Genomic DNA, 25,654 nt, shown 5'->3' on the forward strand with positions numbered 1-25,654 from the left:
GATCACGGTTTTCTAACTGTTTCTAATGTTGGATTCATCCACACGATGCACCATTAAATCATGCAGTCAAGCTGGATGAAACTGAGGCAGTAGGGGTGTCTAGATATTTGTTTGATTGATTTTAAAACAACCGCCATGCCTATTGATCATGCTGGAGATGTTTTTTTTTACATTTGTGTTTGTGCCTTTGTGTTTTCCCTCGCAAGGTGGAACAACTCATTGAGCTTGCCAACTACCAAGTACTGAGTCAGCAGCAGAAGAGCCGTGCTTTCTATCGATGCCAGGCCACCCGGCTGATGACAGGTGCGGGCAACATCCTGAAGAAACATGCAGCTGATCAAGCACGAAAGGCGGTCAGCATGCACGAGGTTCGCTCTGATGCAGGTGATAACGACCCCATCTCCAAGATCTTTTTTGAGCCCGGTTCTTACCAGTGCCTTGAGAACTGTGGGACAGTGGCAGTGAATGTGGTGCGACGTGGTGGCGATGTGGGCAAAACGGTTTCTGTGGAGTACCGGACAGAAGACGGCACGGCCAACGCTGGCTCGGACTACGAGTTCACAGAGGGCGTAGTGGTCTTCAAGCCTGGTGAGACAATGAAGGAGATCCGTGTGGGGATCATTGACGATGACATATTTGAAGAGGACGAAAACTTCTTGATTCACCTTTCCGGTGTCAAGGTGTTGACATCAGAAGGTGAGGAGCCCGAGGAAGGCGAGTCAGCTAATCACGTGGACTCAGTGGCATGTCTCGGCTTACCCTCCACAGCAACCGTTACCATCTTCGATGATGACCACGCCGGTATCTTTACGTTTGAGGAGCCTGTATGCCATGTGAGCGAGAGTGTTGGCACCATGGAGGTGAAGGTGCTGAGAACGTCGGGGGCTCGTGGAGTGGTCATGCTGCCGTACAAGACGGTGGAGGGAACAGCCCGAGGTGGCGGAGAGGACTTTGAAGACATTCACGGCACCCTGGAATTTCAGAACGACGAAATCTTGTGAGTAGCAGATATTATTCATTATCTACATGTTTTTCTTGATTATTTTTCACACTGTTTGTCAGTGTGATGTTGCAAATGTTATTGCTGAAGATGTGAGAAAGTGAGGGTGTGAGTGTGATGTGGTGGTTACGATGAGTGGCGAGGTGGACTACTGATTGGGGACTTGGAAAAAACAACAATTCCCCGCGCCCTGATACATTTTACACTGTTTCTAAGAACTACTTTAAGTCATTCCTTCTCCTCTTTCACCTTCATCAGTCTGTTCATTCTTCTTTGCTTTGGATTCAGTCTGGCCGCTGTTTTGGTCTTCTGCGGGTTTTATTGATTTCAGCAATCTGTATTGCTGTACAGTCAGCACAGTGGGTTTGGCTTGAGTGACAGGAGCCAAGAAGTTGGGAAGCTGAGTTATTTGTTGGAGGGTTGATGGTTCGAATTCAAAGTAGACTGAAAGTCAGGACATGGAAATTGAATTAGACATGTTGAAGTTAAGCAAGACACTTAATGGACATCCAGGAGGAGCTGGTTGCTGAAAACAGTGCATGAGTTGAATATGCAGCAGGGAATCAGGGCAATACTAAGAAGGAGCATCCATCTTCTCAACTTAATTTGGATACACTATGGCTTTTGAAAAAAAAATTCCAGCTGCCCTTTGAGGTGGCTTTATACTGTGTGAGAACATCCCAGGGCAACCACTCATGCAGCCAGTTAGAGGCTTTTTTTTGTTGTCTCTCCTGTGTGAAAAGAACTTGAAAACTCCATTTAAGGATCCCTGCTGTGAAATGCCGCAGCCGCAGTTCAAAGCTCTTCTCAGCTAAACGCAGAGGACTTATTATCTGATGGTGACTCACGGTGAGGCGCATGATTACTATTTGATCACGTTTCAGGAGGCCTTTTACCACAGTGGTGACTTTGCTCACAGCCAACTACTGCACTATTCATCTCGACCAACTCACAGTGTGGGGAATTAACTCTAGCTGTCAGCCAAATGTTTGTACAATGTAGAGCAGTTTGGCTTGCAACCAAACCTACTTTCAAAGTCCTCTTTTGTTCTTTAAATCTTTTATTGTAAAAATTATTGCTGTGACTACATTCTTGTGAGTTGTGTTTCTTGCCACATGTTTACTTGATCATTACTGGACATTAGCTGGTAATATGACTGACTCACATGTTGACAGTACTGTAGACTAGATTGCATTTTGTGTTCTAAATAGCAGCATCAGATAAATGTTAAAAGTTAAGCTAATTGCATTTCTAAAAACAATATATTTCTGTGGTTGTAGCCATTTTTAGTATCGGTGGTGATATGTATCCTTGATTTTCTTTGAGGTGACAGTTTCAGATGAATTTATTGTCTTTGTCTTTGTCATATCTCTTTTGATATGACTCTTGTGCTTTTATTGTTTAACATAAAATGGATGCTTGTGTTGAGATACTTGGCCCTGTGTTGTTAACATTGCAACAGTTTTAACTTGTTTTGACACAAACCTATGTATATGCACACACTCCGTATGGCTCACATTGAGAGGTGAAATTGCTATTTTTCAGAAAACACTCAACTGGTTTGTGTGTGAAATGATTGTTTTCTGTAAAACACTATAGAATAAGGTGGGCTAATGGTCTCTCTCCCACTCTGTCTCTCACACACATGGCAGGGTGGGCGTGTTGTCAAGATGTCACCACAAATTATTGTTTGCAGTTAAGCTTTCTCATGGTGGCCTGTAGGCCTGTTGGGCTTGTAGCTTTGGTGAGAATACAATAAACTTCACAGCTTTCAGCAGTTGGCCTTTTTATTGTTTGGGCCATGTGCTAGTTTGTGGAAGTTGTCAGCGGGCTTGGAAAATGCCTTGGACCATTTAGGCCAGTTCATTATCACAGAATATTGGCTAAATGAATATCCTCAGAAACTCCAGCCTCTATTAGTACTAATCACTGACCTCTCACCCTGTCCCATCATAGCAACTTGAATGCTGTCCAAATCAGATATTGGATATTGATGGTCTCATTTCATTGAACTCGCTTGACTGTGCCAGTTTTTGGATTTTTTAAAATTTACTATGCAACCACAATACATGTATACACACACATATATATATATATATATACACACACAATTACAACAAACATGCCCCCTATATACATACATAAAAGTACATAGATGTCAAGTACTATATATAATCAATAAATCACTTCTACACCAGTTAGAATGAAATACCTCATCAGGAACTAAAGAAAAAGCCAGATAATAGTAAACATAGAGTACGCAAAAATTGGTATTACAAATGTTTGATGTTGCCAGGATCTCCCAATAATTTATGCCTGAGCTTTTTAGATTTCTACTTAAGTTTTTGGGACTATAGCTGTTTTTAGGTTATGATTGAATGCCTGTAGTTTGGATGTCTCCAACTTAAAAGTTTCTGTAATTTATTTGTAATTGCTCACTTTCCACTTTTGGCTGCTTTTCCATTCCAACAGTCCAAGGAGAAGGGACTTGTCTTTTTTTTTCCCATTTTTGCCCTTATGCCTTCTGCCAGAACTTTGTCTTCTTGGAAAACTTAAACCAGTTTGGGAATTGCTCTGGCTGTGGACATGTAAAGGTGAATGAGATATTAGATGTGATATGGGACTACAGAAATAAACAAGACTTGACTTGTTTTAGATATGCAGATATAGAGCTTTGTCTGTTTTTTGCTGGCAGGCATCAGTTGTTAGTTGCAATGGATTCCCTTAGAAACCAAAACTTTTGCTCACAGTGCTCGTTTGAAAATATTCAGATTGCTTGTGAGTTGAAGGGTTGTAATGACATGAAACAATGTGTGCTGTCACGATGAATGAATGCGAGAGGTGCTGTCTTAGTAACAGTTGTCTAAAACTCTCTCCCTTTCTTCTGTTTTTGGTCAGATTTGAAGCAGATGTCTGCAGGGCTGGTTTGTCAGCCTGTGGCAGACTACATAGTTTCCATAGCTTAAAGCTCTTACAGCCAGGACTAAGTGGGTTTTAATAACACTTTGTCCAAATCAAATGATGGACTGTCCTTCCGGCTAACATGGTTACTGTGTGTATACTCTCATGTGTATGTGTGTGTGTTTCCTAGGGAAAAGACCCAGAGGTGGAGCAGTATGACTGTAAACTATAGTACTAGTGCCTGAAGGGAAAAGCGGTTCAACCATGGCTACAGATGTGTAGGAGTTGGCCATTTTGTAACCAGAAAATTCCAATTTTCAATCCGGCATAAAGTCCTTCAACCGCTTAATCTTTAATTGCCCTTCTAAATCATATCTGGTATTTTTTTGTATTGTCTTTAATAGCTCAAAATAGTAGATATCACATAAATAGTAGCCTTGCAGACAGCCCTAAATCGTCTGCCCTTTTCACTCTAAATTTTAGAGACATAGATGCCCTTATGTCCACAACACCTATACATATTTTATGCATTTATCTGTAATTGTTTATTGTATAAAATGACACTGGGAAATTTATATTAAAAAGAAAATTATCCAACTTGTTGGGTGCTAGCTACACTAGCTAGGTTCTGCTGGCAACCTAAGGTGAGTGAAATTTAGCTGCCCTAAATGTCAGCCAGTTTCCTTCTGAATTTAAGAGACATTCAGATTTTTTTATGCATTTATCTTTATTGTTTAATATGTCAAATGATACACATTGGCTTCCAAGCTTTAGACGCATACAGTAGGTAAACACTGATGATATGGTGCATCTTCCGGCTAAAGTTTCACACCTTTTCAGTATGATGCGAGTTAAAAATAGCTGCTGTGGACATAGGGCCATACACATGGCTGTAAACCAAACCAGTAAACAAACTGTGTAACATGTAGGGCAGGTACGAGGTAAAGAATATTTACTTAATAAACTGCCACATGCCACAGCATCTATAGCCTAAATTAATTAGCAGTCCTTTTCCCAAGATAGGCTCTTGTAGAAAATGTGCATTCCAATAGAAATACACAGTGTAAGTCATCAATGAGCCACTGGGGGCCCAAGTATGTCCCTACAGGGAAAAGCAGAGGACGTTTTTGCTGCAGAAAAAAAAAAGAATTACAATATAGCCAATCTAAATAGGACTACCTCCAGGCTAATTCTACCCTGATTCTGTTTCTCAGAGTGAGAGTAAGAGATAGAGGAAGTTAGAGATGGAGGGAGGGTAGAGTTAGATAAATGAGCCAGAGAATGATAGAGTGGACAGAATGGAGAGGTAGAAAGAGAAAAGTTTTTAGACTCTTTAAAAGTTTTGGACTTTTCTTTATTTACTGCTCTTACTGTTTTTCCTCCCATTTTATTTCCTCTCATACCCCCGTATATTTCTCTTTCTCTTTGTCTGCAAGAGGCCCTGTGCAATTTGTCCTCGGAATAGCTTGTGAGGGCTTGCCTGCTGTTGTCTTAACGATGGAAAGGTGTATGTGTGGGATAGGGTGGGAAAGATGGATGGAGTGAGACCAATAGGGAAGGCAAACAGACAGCTCCACAGCACCATCACCAATCATCTCTGTATCTGTTTCAGTGCAGTGTGTATGTCAGAAGCAAACCAGCTCAGCCCTGATACTGAGACACATGGCAGATTTTGACAGACCTATTAAACAACTGTTTTTCCTTTCATTTTAAGTACTGTTTTAGTACCACCGCTACTGCTAATGCAATTGTTGCTGCGACTGCAACCATTTCCATAATGAATCTACTGCAAGTTCTTACCACCACTATTCCTACTGCCACAACTTCTACTACAGTGTAATTCACTTACTACAACCATTACAAGTGTTAATGTTACTATAAGCACTACTGCTACCTCAACTACTCCTTATGTGTACACTTGTAAGAGTATTAACACTGCAAATATCTCCTCCCAGAAGTCATTTAGCTGAAACAAGGAAAACTGCTTTGGAAAAAGTAAAATTACTTTACTCCACTGGCATGTACCTTTGTGCTTCTTTCAAAAAAGTTTTAAGGCTAATTATTATACTAATTAACTTGTTAACATGAACAATCTTTGCACTGGTACTACTGCTCATACCTGTCACGCAATGAGCACTTTTATCCAGAACACCTTCCAGCACCCTAAGTAGCTCTATTTTTATTGTGGATGGTCCTGATGGAATTACCAGACCACTTAATACAAAATAGGTCACCAAATCAACTTTTTTTCCGTTGAAACTGTATTTTTAGATGGAAGAAAGGATAGAATATGTCCAGTGTCGTGTGGGTTTGTGTTATGTCCAGATAATGACATACGGTATATCACACATTTTCTGTTAATTCAAAAGCACACAGGACATGACCTGTCACACTCATGCCACCACAAACAGACAGGTTTAGAAATTAACACCTTTCAATAAGAAAGTATGTGAGACTTGTCAGAAAAAGTCAGAAGTGATACCTCTTGTGTGGCTGGATGGTAAAATTACATAAATGATAGACTTTTTGCTTAATTGCCACACATATGCATACTGACACAGGTACTTGCACACGACACACACATATACATGCACTGGGTCTGCCCACTTATACTCACTTTTAGACCCCGCGAGGTAGCGAATACATGGATCACACTGACATACACATACACACACTAACACAGAGCCAATTATGCAATTTCCATAAACAGGCAGCCAGTGGAGAAACATGGAACAGTTGAGAATCAAATTAGGCTCCCTCCTACACACACACACACACACACACACACACACACACACACACACACACACACACACACACACACACACACACACACACATATACACACACACAGCAGACTGGGACTTCACACTCCAATAACCAGCACAGATTGGCCTTTTTAGATGCATGCTTAGAAGGTATAGGAATGTGGGTTGCATGTACATGATGTACGCGTAATCCTGCATATTTTTGCATATGAGCGTGCATGTGTGTGCAAAAACATAGTGCAGGTACAGGTGGAATTTGCTTTATTTGAATTCATGTTCAGGGTTAATTTTAATCAGGCGTCCCTCTTCCCAGTAAAATCCCTGTAGAGCTCGTGGTTGCCTTGGTTGAGTTGTTTGGAAGATTATTACCCTGTATGTCTCGTTTGTCAGAGACTGAAAACGCAAAACTGACAGTTGTAAGAATCGAATATGTTTGATATAATTGTGTGGACCTCTAATATGCACAAAAAAAATCCTCTCAGCCAGCACACACACATCAGTGAGGCATTAGATGGTAACGAGCCCTGATGAGGTTGTAGGTCACACAAATGCACACGCATACACACTTCATCCTTCTGTTACAGCAGTATCATTAGTAAAAAAAAAAAAAAAACACAGAATTAATTATCAGAGGAAGAAAACAAGTGTTGTGGGAGATCCACATTTATAAAGGACAGATGATTAAAACTGCGTGAGTGGGTCGTGGTGTGTATGTGTTTTGCATTGATTTGAATTTGTTTTAATGAATTCTTTCCGGCACTAAGCAACGAAACAAACTGTGAAATGATATCTGCTTAAAGCTTTTTCCTCTACATTTACCCACAATCAACACACAAACACACACACACACACAGATGACGTTTGAAGGTTGCGCTCTCATGTTACAGAGTACATGGTAATAACTCCTCTCTTGACAGGGCACCCACACCTGTCAATGTGTTTGTATATATGCCTGTGTGTGTCTGCACGAGTATGTAGATAACACTTTATACTAAGGTCATTGTAATAATCCTTAGTTTAAAGGAAATAAGGCTCTTCTTGGTATGTTTATAACATTATGTGTTAATAAAACCATGAAAGTGTCTTTCAGCAGTCTATAAATATATTCCTATGAGTGCTTATTAATGTCTTATAACCACCAATTAATACCTTTGTGATATTACTATTGACACTTGCATAGTGCATATTAACACATAATAATGTTAATAAGAATCTTATTAACCTTAACCTCTTTTAACCTCTTATTAAGACCTTAATATAAAGCACTACCAGCATATGTTTGACTGACAGCATGAAAGCAATTGTACATGTGCATCACTGCTTAAATGATTGATTACTTAAACTAACAGAAAACAAATAATTCTGATGATTAAACAATCATTACTAGTGATCTAGTAACATTTCATGGTAGCAGCTTGACAAATGCTTAGATGTTCTTGCTTTAAACAGGCTTCACAAACTTTTTTAGATTTCATTCATATTAATTAAATGATTCAAAATATCAAAAGCGTAAATGGTTGATAAGAATAAGAACTTCAGTCATGTGAAGGAGATTGAGCAAAAGAGAAAGTCTAGTAAACATTGTGCTAGCATGTGAGATTGGAAAAAAAGTATAGAGAGTGACATCATGTCTTGGCATTTTCTCACCCAGCATTTATCTCAGGCAGGCTGCCACAATGTTTCTCATGAAGGAGAGCGCAGTCAATGTTTCAGAATCCCTTGTCAAGATCATTAAGTAGTTGTTTGTGCTTTGTTTATTTATTTTTTCACTCTATACAGCACTAAATTGCTGCTGGCCTATTGCTCAAACAGAAAAAAAAGATTACTTTTAAAGGGACACGTTCATAAAAATAATGAGAGAAGTGGACAAAGGTGCCGTTTCCAGATGTACCGAATGATGTAGGAGCAAAGAAATTAGCCTATTCAGTCTTTTTTACTTCTGTGAGTAACAGAAAAAAGTGCAGAGAGAGAGGGAGAGAGAGAGAGAGAGAGAGAAAGAAAAGAAGGGAGGGCAGGTCAACAGCTTGACAAATGAGCCCTAACCAGCTGCCTCCACAAAACACCATCGCCTTGACAACCACTGGGATGGAGAAAGAGAGAGTGAGAGAAAAAGGAAACGTAGAGAAGGGATGCAGAGCGAGAGAGTGATGAAAGACTTGAGAGAGAGAAAGAAGGGACAGAGGGTGGTCTGGTGCAGAGGGATATAGACGAGGAGAGACATATAAAGACAGAGAGACAAGATGGTAAACTATATTTTCTCGTTATTTGTTGTAATTGCTGCCAGATGTGTCCTCTGATGGAAATTGTCCGTATTTACTGATTCTAATCTGCCATTGTAGACTAGAAGACATGAGTCACTGTGTCATATTAACATAAAGATGCTTACTGGTGCTGAACAACTACTTGATGCACTATTAAAGTTATACCACGTGACATTTCGATAGCAGTGAAGATCTTAGTAGTTTTCAATGGAAAGTTAGTGACAGGAACGCCCACCCTCTTTGATTTAATGATGACTAAACATCAGACTAACCATCCCTCTGGCCAACATTCACTGATTTCACTGACTGCGTCACACCTCCTATTCATGACTGTGCCTTCCAGCCCATTCAGCTGCTTGAAAAAAGGGTCATCCCATTATACAGCCACACCCATTTCTGTGTGACGGCTCAGTTTACAATTCCTCAGCACAGCCTGGGAATTCAGGCCCTGAAACAGGCATGGGCAGTTGAACCAGCTCAGGGGTGGTTTTCTTTTTATTTCTGACATCTGACTTTGTAGCTGTGAGCTATGGCTCTCGCTCACTAAGGCTTCCAGAGAGGAAGGACGGACTACCAAAAGCAAAGCAGAGGGTATAAATCTCTGGCAGGTTTTCAAAGGGAGGACAAAAGGCTTACAGGCCTGTGTGTGCTCACACAAACATACACTGCATGTCAGTGCTGTTTTTACAGCCAAGGCTTTTATTCTGAAAAGCCAAAAGATAAGGCTTTATCTCATATCAGAGGATGTTAGTCCTAAAGGATTATTCCCTAAAACAATGGGGCAAGAGGACTCTTACTGTGAGGCTCAGACTTCAAGGACTGACTCTGCTTTGCTTCACGTTACGTGAGCAGAATAAACAATTACTCGCCTTGACGCAGTGTCCAATCTCTTTTCATTAAACCAAGTAATGCCCACATTTAGGGATCTTTTATTGCCAAGTATTAAATCCTCTTGCTAGATATCATGTTAAAAATGAACTTGGTGCATGTATGGTTGATTAGGAACAATTTGATGAGGACGATGATGAGAGAAACATGAGCCAGATTTAAACCTGTAGCATCTCCACATCTGCAGTGTTGCTCTTTGCTCGGTGCAAAAGAAGCGCTATAATGAGAGTGCTGGTGTATTCCCTTGCCTGTCTGCCTGTCTGCTCTAAGTAGTTTTAATGGATGACTATGTGGAGACTAATACTATTATGCTCATGTAAATTTTTTGGCGAGCAGGGCTGATATTGGAACTGAATCTCTCCGGGTTATTTATCCTTCACGTTAGTCACAGAGACACCGCAGAGGCAGGAACGCGGCCAGATATATATATTTGGGTATGTGTGTGTGAAATTGGCTGGTCAAGTGAAACAGATGTATCATCAGTGTTATGTCCTGGATTATTTCAGTTCAATTTCTTGTGTTAGAGTTCTGCTACCTGAAACCAGACACTTCCCTTTAGACTCAGGTTGAGCGCAGGCTGTAAAGGTCGTGTTCGTGTTTGGTTATTTTTGGCTTGTGAAGTCTTTATGTGTCATGTCTTTCAACTAAGACAGAGAGAGTGAGAGCATGGCCTGTATGTGAGCTTGGCGATGATCAGTAATGGGTGTTAAGGAAACAAAAACTTCCTTAAGGGGACCTTTCCAACATGCCCAATCATTCAGGGAAAGTTTCTTCATTCTGGGAGCCTGTATGACCACTTATCAAAAAAGAGTTCAGGGTTTACCAGATATGTTTATCTGGACAATTTGGGGGGGAAAGTTGAGTTATTTTGTTTAATAGTTAAAGCAAAGGGATTATTATTATGAGATGTTACAGTGTCATGAGAGAAAACCAAAGCACGCATATATCTTTCTTTTTTCTGAGGTAAAAGATGAAATATTACATTGGGTGAAGTCAGATCTCAGTTTTGGCAGTACAGGGGAGTAGAAAGGATGTTGATAAAGGATGGGTTCTCGTCTCAGTTTAATATTAGTGCAGACTAATAGCATGTTTGTATGTGTGTATTTGTATCTTAAAAGAGTGAGGAATATGAATAAAGTCAGGAGTGTGTGTATATGTCTATGTGTGTTACTGCATGTTTTCAATTGCCCATTAACACCTACTCCGCATGCAGCACACACTAAAGTGGCTATAGTTGTTCTTTTTTCTTCCTCTTTTTTTTTCTCAGCATACCGTTCTATCAGTGCAGTGTTGCTGCGGGTAACCGCGGCAATGGCTGATGCAGTATGCGGTCAAACGCTGCCAGTTGTAGTAAAAGCTTAGACCATTTCTCGCTCTGCTGGGCCTCTCTTTTCTATTTCTCTGTCGCTCATTGTACTGCACTGACAGATACCGTGAGAGAGACAGAGAGGGAGAGAGAGAGATAAATTGATAAATATAAAGAAAAAGTAGAATGATAAAGGATGAAGGAAGTGTGGAGCAATGAATGGAGGGGAAGCAGAGTGAGAGAGGGAGAAAGAGAAACAGAGGCGGAAAACAAATACACTTTAACTAGACCACAGAGCCACAACATACTGTATTGTCCTGATTTTTGTAAGATCAAACCCAGCTCCCCTCTCCTTCTCATCCTCATCGCCACTCTGTCTCCATCTACAATCTCTTGCACTTCCCATTCCTCTCTACATCTATTATCCATTCATCTTTAGCATCTATATAAATATTAATATAAAACTGTCAAGTTGATTATAACACACTGATATATTTTGAATAAATTAGGCTATGATAAAGACAATTTGTGGTCTCTTTTGTGCTGTAGAGTGCAGCACCTAAAACGTCACAGGTCTTCTTATTTACTCGAGAATGCTAATTATGCTAATTATCTATTATGCTAATGAGTGAACAATAATAATTTGGGTTTGCGTTAAATAGCACTGATGTGACTCTTTGGATAGTCAGAAGGTTGGTCCACCATTTAGGTCAAGACTTGAACACTGGATCAACTACTGGACAGATTGCCATGTCATGTAGAGACATTGATGGTCCCCACATAGAATCGTGATGATTAGATTTCTGCAAAACTAATAATATTCCCATAAGCCTTAGCACTCAGTGTTAAGTGCTAACGGGCAAATGTTAGTATGCTGATTTTCTTCCCCATTCTGTACTGTTTTCATGTTTATATCTTGGGAGAGAGAGACACATTAACTCAGCTATGCAATTTAAATCAGCTACTGTTCATCTCTTCTCTCTCTGCCTCCCTCCTCACTTCACTCCATCCTCTTCTGTCACAGTTTTAAACAGAGACGTCAGCTTGAAGTGAGATCCAGGAGCACCAATAAGTCTCCTACAATATAATCACACATGATAACTGATGGATTGGGTCTCTTAGCTGGAATTCTGCTGTCTGTCTTTGTGCACTTTCCCTCACTTTTCCTGTGAAGATTCTCAAGTCATAGAGTATCCAGAATCACTTTTCATCGGTTTTCTTTTCCTTCCCTTCCTCCTTCATGCACCTTGTGAGACCATATAATCTTAACAGCATGTTAACATAGCCAGCATAGTTTTGGTCAGTTAGCAACAAGGAGAACGTTTTCCAAAAAGGACGAGACTACTTTTGCCCACGTTGGATTAATGATGGTGCAGATGTAGTAGATGATGTAAAAAGGCCAGTGTTTGGCTGCGGTCCTGACCCACAGCTGTAGAGGGGTTGTTGCAGGTGTATTTTAGGGTATGTGGGGGGAAAGTAAAGGTAAGTATAGCCATTTTTTTGCAGTTATGGAGGGTAGGTAGAGGGAAATTGCATCAGCACATTTAAAGAAAGATCATTAAGCATACAAAATGATCTCAACTAGAGATACCGTGGAAATGTGGTTATAAACAAGATCTGTGGATATTCTCTAAAATTCAAGAGAAAATGTAAAATGTTTCAGTCAATTAGTGCTCGAGTTAGTCTTTGTTGATCATGTATTTTAACACTTTGAAGCGAGCAGTCTTATTTGGAAGCAAGCCCCTTCTTGCTACTCCCCTGTGGCCAATAAGTAATAACTTTAGTTTTTGTTTAACAGTTTAATCTGTTGGCTTGTTGGGATAGAGTTTTTTTTATTGGACTAGGACCAATCGGTGGATTACTGGAGAATTGCATGTAAATCCCCATCCCTAAAGGCCTGTTAATCATATGGTTGTTGGTTTGATTCCTGGGTTGAATGAGAAAAAAATCTGGCTGGGAAAGTTTGTAATGACACCATGATGAAATGTATTACCAAGGGCCTAAAGGTTTAGAGAAGTGGCTTTGTGTCTGGAAGATTTCCAGGTCAAATCCTCAAATGAGCTGAGACAATGTGGGCGGGTGAGTTGTCGACAACAATTGTTGAAGTGCCCTTTTACTAGTTAATATCTCATGCTTCCAGTAGCAGAGCCCTTCAGTTGTCCTGGGCAGCTCCACATGTGAATTTGCAAGAGTGTAAATTAGGTAGTTGCTGGGAAAAAGCAACCTTGTCCTGTTTGTCCTTGAATCCGCAAAGTTGAGGAAATCTGTTACAAGAAATGCTCCAGTACATTTAGTTTATGTACATACATAATTTTCTTCTCTTAAACATGCATTACAAGATCATTACTGTACTTTTCAGCTTTCCTCTCTTAGCTCTCAGTGAACCAAACCTTTGTCTCTGATTCACTCAGGCTACTGAGGGAATATTCTGTTAATGAGAGCAGCAGAGAAATACAGAGCAGTGCTAATGAGCTACAGACCAGTGGAAACTGAAGAAAAAAAGTCACTCAAAACTAATAGCCAATATTGTATATGGACCCATTAGTCATGCTAACAGCTTCAACCTTGCGACATGGAACTTTTACTTTTATTTTTCTAATGAATAATTCAGCTGAACCTCATGCTCTTTAGCTCGTCATGTAGATGTTTTCTCACTTAAGTGGAATATCTCTCATTATTCTGCTCTAGAATCTGCGTGTTTGATTTTATTTTCTGGATCAAACCTTTTTAAGATTTCATTCAAGTATAATTTAATAAGTGATTTGTGTGTGGCTGTACAGTGTAGGTGAAAGTTACTGTGAGATAATACAGCAAGGCTTTCAATGCAAACCTGGATATCCTTAATTCTGATGGATGCGGTATTTTGTATGCAAATCTCATGAAGCCCACATGCTGATAAATCTCTATTCTCAGTGTAGAGCTGTTGGCATTTCCACTTCTGATCCAGTGTTGCACCTAGGCAACATTATAATCATAAAAACTTGAAAACCCTGACATTTCTTTGGAAACATTACTTATTAATTAAAAAAAAAATCGGGAAATCTACTGTGATTCAGGTGCAAAGGTAGGAAAGTGACATGTCATGATGAAGTGTGAGCTGAGAGCTGTGATAACCAAGTGGAAGTTGAACTGATTTGTGGTGCTTAGTGGCCCGAACAACTGCAATGGATTTGATGCAAGAGAGTGAGCCTTGCTCGGAGCTTTGCTGGGACATATATGTGAATGCAGCCACACTGAGTGATCATCTCAAACACACACAGACACAATCCCTGCACTTCTGATAGCTGCATTGTTTGCTGCATGTAGGACACACACAACAATTGCTGTGCTCCCTGGTTAGGTACAGTGCAGGACAGTGAAAACACACACACGCACAAACACACACACACACTCTTGCTGCAGCAGCTGCAGTTTAAGATAATCTCCACGAGCTCCAGCGTGCAGAATCCCTGGCTTACAGAGATCTGATACCGATTCATCTGTCTCTCTTTTTCATCTCTTTCTCTCTCTCAGTCTCTCTGTAGTGTTCAAAGCTGTAAATATATTACATCCACATGCTCTCACAATAAAGCAGGCTGATCAGGAGAATCTAGGCTCTGATCTTTGATTGATTTCACCTATTAAATCCACTTCAGTCATGAGCGGGGATTTAGATGAAGGGGAAGAGGCAGCTTAGAGATTTTTGAAGCTTTAGGAAACCAAAATCTGTGATTCCATTCCAATTATGTTGTTTTGTTACCTTTTCAGATTAAAAATGAATAAAAGCCCAGTTCACAAATGATGCACAGCATTTCCGCCTCCTTCAGCAGGTCTACATGGTCTAGATGTGAATAAAAACCACCAGCACTCTTATGGTTTGGTAGAAAGTGTGCTCTGCAGCCATTGTGAATTGCAGTTTTAAGAAGCAATATTTTTTGACCATGGAAAAGCCTTGTCATGCCACTAGATTTTTCCTTGTAATCTATTATGACTAGATGTCCCAGTTTGCCAGGGACAATGTCTGGATTTGATGCTTAGTCACAGGCTCGGACAATCTGTAGAAATACACAGATTTGTCACAGGGTCCTTTTTTTCATCTCCTGTTTCAAAACTGTTGCGTTCACTCATAAACATCTTATCCTGTAAGTCGATAAAGCAACCAGATTTTAACTTTGATAGAATAGGATATAAAAATAAAAATAAAGAGTATGTGGGCAGTCTTCTTCTTTAAACCTGTGTTTTTTCCTTCTTCTACACATGTTTTAAGAGGCATGTAGGTGTAGAGGAGCTTTTCTTTTTCCAAATTACCAGCAGCCATCCGTGACTCAGATCCCAGTCTCTCTCCTGTCTTTCTCTCCCACTGCACACAACAACACAATCTGGCTGCTGCAGGCGCCAAGCTACCTATGGCTTTATCTAAAAAAAATGAAAATGTCATGATGAGCAGGAGAATGAGCTTCTGGTTATACTACAGTTTCCAATCTAATAAACTGCTCCCATGAAAGATCATAAAAGTGTTCTTTGTAGTACAAGAGGTGGGAGATGGTGTGTGTATATATATGTGTGTGTGTGTGTGTGTGTGTGTGTGTGTGTGTGTGTGTGTGTGTGCACGTGCGTGTGCGAATGTGTGTTGGAGGGTGGGTAAGGGTGAAAGCAGCCAAAGAAATCATGAAATTCCTGACAAAACGTCTGGTGACCTCACTCACACTCTGACTCTACAGATTGCTATGATAAAGTTACCACTGGGCAACTGTTTCCTTCCACTCTGCTGTGCTTTTTCTATTGAAGCGGGCAGACAACATGTTAATGACTCTGGCAAAAGCTGGAATTGCACATAAGGCATGTGATTAGCCATCAGCCACATGCAAAGAGTTTGACTCTTCCATGCCCAGATGAATGAAAGCCCAGAAAAAAGATCTGTGAGATCTTGGAATGCAAGGAATCTGATCTGAACCCTATCTGAAGTTCTCAACCCTAACCCCTAAGACAAAATATCAGGTTTCAACCTTGAACCCAGCCCTAAACCTAAACCAACGATATATGGAAGTGAGGTCTGGCCACTAAAACAAAAAGAAAAAAAAACTAGGGATCTATATTGTAGTTTTGAACATTGGATATGCTTTATTTGCTTTGAGTTAGACGAGAAGATGATGTCACTCTAATGTCTTTGTGCTAACTATAAAGCTACAGCCAGAAGCAAACTAGTTAACTAAGCATGGAGACACAGCTAGCCTGGCTGCAAAGGCGCCTCTGAAGCTCAGTAATTAACACATGATAGCTTGTTTGTTTAATACGTACAAAAGTATCGCTTATCTCCTCTAACTCCCAGCAAGAAAACTCCTTTGTCAAACAACTCCTTTAAGCTCATGCTGCTTCTCACATGAATAAAGAGAGTAAAGACAGTATGAACACAAAGACAGATGAAGACATGATTATAGCCTTTGTGGCACTTCAAGACCTTTTGGCTACAGCATTGTGTGCCACATCTGCGTGTTATGATGTGGCACTGACAGCGTTTTTTTCTGACATTGCTGTTAACCTCAAGCTGTCAAACCGCAAAATGTACAAACCCTGTAGACAATTGTTTTCCTGCATGTATGTGAGTGCCTGTAGATATGTTTAGCATTATGTCTCTATAGCTTTGAGTTTAAAGTCACTGGAAGAAAAAATCTCCATATATAGGAAAAATGGAAACTAGTTGAATCCAGTTAACAATATAGTACCAGTAGTAACACTCACATACACAGTGTGAGATAAAGAGACTCAAAATATAGCACGATTGTGGATGAGTGGTCTATAAACATGTAAATATGTGTGTTTTTATGTGCTTGTGTATGTATTGGAAAGTCATTTTCCTATATACAGTGGGGCAAAAAAGTATTTAGTCAGCCACCAATTGTGCAAGTTCTCCCACTTAATAAGATGAGAGAGGCCTGTAATTTTCATCATAGGTACACTTCAACTATGAGAGACAGAGTGGGGGGAAAGAATCCAGGAAATCACAATTAATTCGTAAATTCCTCAGTAAAATAAGTATTTGGTCACCTACAAACAAGCAAGATTTCTGTCTCTCACAGACCTGTAACTTCTTCTTTAAGAGGCTCCTCTGTCCTTCACTCGTTACCTGTATTAATGGCACCTGTTTGAACTCGTTATCAGTATAAAAGACACCTGTCCACAACCTCAAACAGTCACACTCCAAACTCCACTATGGCCAAGACCAAAGAGCTGTCAAAGGACACCAGAAACAAAATTGTAGACCTGCACCAGGCTGGGAAGACTGAATCTGCAATAGGTAAGCAGCTTGGTGTGAAGAAATCAACTGTGGCAGCAATTATTAGAAAATGGAAGACATACAAGACCACTGATAATCTCCCTCGATCTGGGGCTCCACGCAAGATCTCACCCTGTGGGGTCAGAATGATCACAAGAACAGTGAGCAAAAATCCCAGAACCACACGGCGTGACCTAGTGAATGACCTGCAGAGAGCTGGGACCAAAGTAACAAAGGCTACCATCAGTAACACACTACGCCGCCAGGGACTCAAATCCTGCAGTGCCAGACATGTCCCCCTGCTTAAGCCAGTACATGTCCAGGCCCGTCTGAAGTTTGCTAGAGAGCATTTGGATGATCCAGAAGAGGATTGGGAGAATGTCATATGGTCAGATGAAACCAAAATAGAACTTTTTGGTAAAAACTCAACTTGTCGTGTTTGGAGGAGAAAGAATGCTGAGTTGCATCCAAAGAACACCATACCTACTGTGAAGCATGGGGGTGGAAACATCATGCTTTGGGGCTGTTTTTCTGCAAAGGGACCAGGACGACTGATCCGTGTAAAGGAAAGAATGAATGGGGCCATGTATCGTGAGATTTTGAGTGAAAACCTCCTTCCATCAGCAAGGGCATTGAAGATGAAACGTGGCTGGGTCTTTCAGCATGACAATGATCCCAAACACACCGCCCGGGCAACGAAGGAGTGGCTTCGTAAGAAGCATTTCAAGGTCCTGGAGTGGCCTAGCCAGTCTCCAGATCTCAACCCCATAGAAAATCTTTGGAGGGAGTTGAAAGTCCGTGTTGCCCAGCGACAGCCCCAAAACATCACTGCTCTAGAGGAGATCTGCATGGAGGAATGGGCCAAAATACCAGCAACAGTGTGTGAAAACCTTGTGAAGACTTACAGAAAACGTTTGACCTCTGTCATTGCCAACAAAGGGTATATAACAAAGTATTGAGATGAACTTTTGTTATTGACCAAATACTTATTTTCCACCATAATTTGCAAATAAATTCTTTAAAAATCAGACAATGTGATTTTCTGGATTTTTTTTTTCTCATTTTGTCTCTCATAGTTGAGGTATACCTATGATGAAAATGACAGGCCTCTCTCATCTTTTTAAGTGGGAGAACTTGCACAATTGGTGGCTGACTAAATACTTTTTTGCCCCACTGTATGTATAATGCATGTGTGCGTGCACTAATATGATGCATCAGATAAATTATACATAATTCTAATGTCAGTCTGGGTCCTGTGGGATCCAACCCCATCAAGTTCTCCCGCGATCCCGGGAATTAGAGTATAATTTGGGGATTCCAGCTGGGAATTCCCTTGCAGCTTTTACCGTCGTGGAATGTGATGGTAGACATTCAGCTGAGGGATTTGGTACGTGTACATGTGTGAGCTTTACCTCCATGTCCCCATAAATCACTGAGCTGTCATAAGCTACCGTCGTGTAGTTGCCATAAGAAATGAGCGCAGGTTTAAGGCTGACAGTTTATCTGTCCTCTGTGTTATGTGTGTGGTCCTACATCTGGAGGTTTGACCCCTGAAGTGACGCTGGTTGAGTTTGACGAGTGGAAGAGTTTGGTTCTGAATGTTGGTGCAGTATGATAGCGCACACTGATCCATCCTAACAAGAAAAAAGTATTTTAATAACATTTTCATAAAACAAACAAAAGAATACCAGTGGGGAGAGATAGTAATCCCTTGTCTCCAAAACAACTACCAAGTTTCATACCATTATTATTATTTTTTTTTTTCATGGGCATATTGGAAAAACAAAATTTCTCAAGAGACCACTAACAAGTTACTCTATCTCAAGAGCTTTTTCATTTTCCTCCATTTCAAGGAACATTTCATGAATCAGAAAAGATCTGTAGACCCTACATAGACCCGCGTGACAGACTATGGGCCATCGCTTCTCCTACGATTAAATGTAGCCTTTTTTGAACTACAGACTTATTTATTTTTATTTTTTTGCTCAAACACTAAAGGTTGGGACCATCACCATCTAAGGGAAAGAGATTTTCTCTTCAGAGACCAGACACAAAAGTTTGATTCTCTAGAGACTTGAGTCCAAACACTGTTTCTTTTACAATGTATTACTAGATGATTAGACTATTTTTCAATGGGAAACTCTATTTCACTAACCACTAGAAACTTGTGTGTACTTATTTGGCTTTTGCTCTACACTAAAATGTATCTACCTAGTACGTGACAATTTCTGATTTAGGGAATATGTGTTTTGTTCTAAATTATAGACATCTAAACGCAGACAGACCTTCAGCTTACTGTTTTACCAGAGTATCCATCCATTCATGTTTCCTTTCATCTTTTGTTTTCCTCCCCCTGTGCTTCTTGTATGAAGAAGAACATGTGGGAGTAAGTTTGTTAAGGCTAATTGCAGGCCTTTAATGAGATGAATGGTGACTGGGCACATGAAGGTTAGCTGGGGGAGCTCACCTTATTAAGAGGAATGAGCTTTTGCTTCTTAAAGGTTAAAGTGAGGTTACTGTTAATAAATAGATGAATCGATGAGAAGAGAAACTGCTGACATTTAATATTTTTCGTTACACTATTCAAAGCTATTGAATAATCATCTTTTTCATAAAGAAACAACTTACAACAACCCTCTCTCCTCTTCTTGTCAGAGTGGAAAACCACCAAAATGCCAATAAGAACATAATCAAATGTCTCCATGGAAATGTAGGCTAATGAAATTCCTTGAGCATTAGCTGCTTTTAAGGCAGAAAAATCACCACACCTATTATATAATCAAGAAAAACTCTGGGATAATTGATTGCCTTTGGAGCAAAATTGGATGTTAAAGATGAATAAACAAAATGTGACAACTAACTTCTGTACTGTATGCCATCCTGATTTATAAAATCTATGCTAATATCAGTTCCAGCCCAGGGAGAAAAAGAGCCAGCATGTCAGAAAAAGAGCTACAGACAAGAGACAGCCAGCAAGACATGATGGGGAAAAAAAGGAAAGAGTGAGTGTAAAGAGAGAGAGGGTGGGGGGAGGGCAAATAAATCCACTGTTCCATCTATCAGGAATGGCAGGTTGTCTATATGTTGGAGAACTGAGCTATTCCACAAAGCCCTGGTGGCCCTCCTGCCTGTCTCCGTGGTGACAAGCATCTCCCAGGCGAGCCCTGATTGGATGAACGGGCTGTCAGGGAGGAGAGGCCCCCTCTGAGTTAGTGAGTGCGTTTGCAAGTGTGTGTATGTGTAAAGATCTGAGTTCACATACAGACAGTGTGTGACACTCTCATGCCTGCTTTGTACTTCACATACACACATACACACACACACACACACAGACAGACACACATGATTCTGTCATTTGTGAAGACCTTGTTGACTTAGGGTTAGTGTTAGGGTTACTATAACTGGTTAGCTATACCTATGACTTAACTAAGAGGCCTATTTACACATCCAGCAGCCATGGAGTATCATTCATTCAACTCTTGGGGGAAATATTTGGTTCTTAGCCAGTTACATGTTCATCAGCTAGTTAACTTTGTCTGTGTACCATTTGGTCCTAGACAGGCAGTTCTCACTGGGTTAATCAGAGCTTTTCTGGGCTTTGCTCCAGAACCAGGAAACCGTCATTCAAAGTCAAAATGACAACTACTTGAACGCCAGCCCTGTTGTGTACAGTTTGCAAATCCGTTGGAGAGGGCTTTTCTTTAAACCCTACGAGTGTTTGAACTGTGGATATAAATGCTTCAATCACCTGGCTATAGGGTGTATGATTCCTCTGATATATTTATTCACAAAACTGTCTTTTTTCTGTTGGATTGTTGCTCGAAGAAGTAGTATTGTAACATAGTCAGGCCAGAGGTTGATGTAGGCTATCAGCTGATCCTGTTTCTAATGTAGAACACTGACTCCCATGATGCTGCAGAGGACGAGAGAGCAGGAGAGAAAGAGAAAGGCCTCAGGCTCTACTTCTCTCTCTCTCTCTCTCTCTCTCATGTCCTCCTCTATCACACTTTCACCCTCATTTTAACTTTCTCTCAGGGATACTAAGTCTTTCATCAGTCTCAGCTCTTTTCATGTGATCTTTTTGAACTTTCTCTTACTGTTTCTCTACAATTCTCGCTTTCACTCTGCACTGTAATACTCAATGAACAGTATTACACCACACCAGTTTAGAATATTTGGTTCACTGACTGAATACATCAAAGAGATTGTCCCCATTTGTTGAGTGACAAGTGGAGACCTAATTTATAAATGTGGCTCTGTTAGATCCTACATTTACATTTAAGCATACACAATGTTGGTGCTAATTTTTGACCACTAGTAGTTCTATGGAGCAAACAGGCTTTGTTTTTAGCATGACTGACATCTTGTAATTGGTCAACAATTGGTGCACCAACAAAGATAGCAATGCACTTAGCAAGACAATCAAGAAAATCACTGCTACCAAGCAAACGTGAATGCAAAAGTTTAAATTCAATAAATCAATTGTGAAAATGTTTGTACACACAGTGTATTCTGGTGTGAAACACTGAATGTAAACACAATAACCTTTAAGGACACTGTTTAATGCACTGTTCAGTGTAGTGTTGAGTGATAGTAGGGAACAGTAGCAGGTAACAAAACTGTCCATTTAGCAATTACATGTTGGTAGTGTATTTTAGTATTCTCTCAACACAGCGATGATAGCCAAGCTTATCTTTGGAGTTGTTTTCAGATGAGCAACTACATATTCATCGTCTGTGCAGGGATTCTAAGCTTTGCCAAGTCTAGGGTATACCACCATTAGAGCGACAATTTGTCATTTTGTGACTCTAGAGATTATCCTAATATTGTGTCCTATTTCAGAAGCCACCTGCTTAAAGGACACAGCCCTTGAAGGTGTAGACTTTGGAGGACTTGAGTATGCTCCTCTGCCTCAAACAAACTGATTACAAAGGAATCACTGTAGTTTCAACACTAAATCCAAATGGAGACAAGTGACTTGCATGCAAGCGATTTTATTTTATTGTGCCAGTTTGGGAAAAAGAATATTTATATTCAAACAACCTTTTTGATCATTGACATACCTAGTTTTGCAGACCACAGAAGAAGCCTTTCCTGAAATGGGGCATAGCTATAATTTAACTGAACATTAAACTCTCAGTGCAGTGTATGTTTAAGTGCTAATATAGTGTGGCACCTGAAATATAACCATGAAATATTACCATAGGCTTGTGGTAAAAAATTATACAAGTCTAGGAAAGGCCTGTGTAATTAGAACTGAGTGGGCAAAAACAGCCTTGATAAATAAGACCACTCTTTTTTTAAATTTCACCCTCCGACATTTTATTTTTAACAAATATTCATGCGTCAGAAGGACTACTGCCCCCCAAGGATCAGTGTTGGTGGTTTGTGGGAGTCTCTGACATGTTGATGTTCTTGAGTTCTGGTAGAGATTTCTGCTTCAATTTGATTCAAAAACAAGCCAGAAACTGTTCAACTTGTTGGCATCACTCCACAAGCAAGTGGGAGTTAATGACAATCAATATAAACCACTGCATCAACAAAAGATAAAACAACCAACATGGTATTAAAAAAAGTGAATGAAGGGGAGGAAGAATAAGTGATTCACAGCAGAGGCTGCTGGAACGGCCACTGACAGTGCCCAGCGGTGGAAAATGGAAAATGGAAAATAAACGGATACTAATATTAGTGCTACACAAGTGTTTAATGGCACATATTCACAATGCAAATGTAAAATTGTTTGTACTGTGTGCTAATATTCCTTAAACAAGGTTTCCTGGAAAATTATTTTCTTTCCTTGTACATGAATGGTTTAATGCCATTTTTACTTTCAATTCAACTTCAACCCATTTTAAAAATTCAACCTCTATCTTTCTTACTGTGTCTGATTATAATTGCTTAGATTTATTCACAAGCTAAATTGACAGCCAGACACCAGACGGCAGGTAATGAAGGGATGTAAATGGTTTACACACACACACACACACACACACACACACACACACACAGACTGGCCTACAGTTGCCCTTCTGTCTGTTGTCTGTCACACAGAGAACAAACAGGGTCAGGCAGACACTAGCCATGCCCTGCTGTTTGGACACAGGTCTGCGTTTGTGTGTGTTACATCTCTGCTGTTTGGCAGGTCTCATCAACAGTATCTGAAAGTGTCTTCTGCTCTGCTGCTGGAGGTCTTTCTCTATAACTGACACGTTTACAGAAAACACATGAAAGGCCTGAGTCTGTATTTGTGTGCGTGTGAGACTTTGTGTCACTTCCAAGCCTTTAACACATCCTCCATTACACACTCTCTCCCGGCCTCCTCTGCTTCCAGTATACAGTAAGACCAAACTTTTCATGACCGGCCCACACACACACACACACACACACACACACACACACACACACTGCCTGCCTCCTCTGCTTGTCTATTTTCCAAAGATCTAAGGCTGCAGTACTTAAGATTCAGTCAAATGATGATGGAAAAACGCTCTATGATCACTGTCTGTTATTGCAAATGAATGTATTCATTAGATTGGTACCATAGAGAAAATTGCAAAATTGTGTGTCCTCTGAGAGTGTTTTTCATCGCCAGTGGAGTAAATTCTACCACAGTCAATATGATTTATATGCTTAACTTTTCTTTGAATTGAGACACATGCCTAAATATACTGATGTGAGCATGCAAATCTCTCCATTAACGCCATGAATCATTGTTCACTGGAGAGGGACTTTAAAAACGAGGAATTCCACTTCACTGATCAGATATGCAGCTGCCTGTGGGGTCCAGATCAGACAGAAAAAGATCAGGTTCCATGTAGTTATTTTCGCTCAAGCTGTGCTTCAAACGTCAGATGTTTGTCTCTTGGAAAAGGAAAATAAATGTGACACTGAAAGCTCCTGTGTTGCAGGGTGAACATAGTTAACGCCACCTAATGTCCCAAATTATATTATCAAGAATGCATTTGATAAATCATGCACTCAAAATATACAGTGGTTTTTTACTCTGAATTGGTATTGAATGCAGTTTTAGCCGTGGTTGAAGTCCCCTCACATTGTATCTGTGTGTGTGGTAAGTCTATGATGTAGCTCTGCAGCATGTTAATAATTGAACTGAGTTTTATCCTTGGAGGATATGCACATTCATACACTTACAGTTTGCATACTAACAAGCATACACATGCAGACAAAATGAGCTATATACTGTATACTTGTCCCCATTGTGCCATTAGTGGCTCCACTTGTCATTTTGATGCAGTTTTGCACACGGTTGCAAACACACAAACACAGTGTCCACACACTCACCTTTTAGAAGAGCCTGAATTTGTGAGCAGCTAGAGGAGGAGGTGAAAAAGGAGGGAGAGAGAGAGAGAGAGAGAGAGAGAGAGGTGGGGTGAGCAAATGAAGAGAAGTGGAAAGAAAGACAGAGTAGAAAAACCCTGTTTCCATTGCTTCACACAGAGAGAGGGAGAGAGGAAGCCATAAGGAGGATGGCAAAGTGACAAACGTCTGGCCATAAACTGAAGCCAAGAAGAGATGGATCTAAAGGAAGGGATGGGAGGAAGAGTGACAGAGAGAGAGAGGGGAGGAAAAGAGAGAGAAAGAGCAGAATATGTAATTAAAGCTGTGATTACCAGGGTCTGAAATCATTTCTCCCAGTCTGCTGTGTTGGATTTGGCTTCTGGTGCATTTCTGGAAACTCCAAATGACATCAGTTGTTTCACTGTATGTGTGTGAGGGGGAGGGCTTTTGCAATAACATACAGTATATTTACCTCACGTGTATATATATATGTGTGTGTGTGTGTGTGTGTGTGTGTGTGTGTGTGTGTGTGTATATATATATGTATCCCAAGTGTTTTTTGAATGTGTGTGGATTTCTGCTATTGGTGTCCCACAGTGAGTGAGAATTTATAGCAGATCAATAGGAAATGCTGACCCTCTGGGAGAGAGCGTGAAAGAGAAAGGGGTCATTGATAACTGGTGACGTGAGACAAGAGCCCTTGTTAACAGTTGAATGCACTGATCCAGGACCAGATACTGGACAGCTAGACCAGTCCCAGTAGATCTTAACATCTTCTTCTTACAGGTTCCGTAAATGCCATTGAATTGACTGTCAATGTGCACATTTGCCAAGGTAATACAATTGTAACATTGTATTGTAATACTAATATAAGAGAATGATAGACATGAACTTTACACACTTTCTGAACAAAAAGACAAAACAGTTGATGCATGGGTAGGGCTTGGGATCAATACGTTTTTTGGTATTGACAGAAAT

The 25,654-nt window shown here is 40.3% G+C and overlaps 1 protein-coding gene across 1 annotated transcript in view; it reads left to right on the forward strand.

Moving 5' to 3' along the window:
• Positions 1-25,654, forward strand: part of slc8a1b (solute carrier family 8 member 1b) — a 119,564-nt gene that overhangs the window by 5,321 nt on the left and 88,589 nt on the right. The window contains exon 3 of the mRNA XM_070840677.1: positions 207-997. Within this exon, the coding sequence (XP_070696778.1) occupies positions 207-997 (791 nt within the window). The remainder of the gene's footprint in view (positions 1-206; positions 998-25,654) is intronic.

The sequence above is a fragment of the Pempheris klunzingeri genome, chromosome 12, assembly GCF_042242105.1.
Source record: "Pempheris klunzingeri isolate RE-2024b chromosome 12, fPemKlu1.hap1, whole genome shotgun sequence".
In the NCBI taxonomy this organism is placed as follows: domain Eukaryota; kingdom Metazoa; phylum Chordata; class Actinopteri; order Acropomatiformes; family Pempheridae; genus Pempheris; species Pempheris klunzingeri.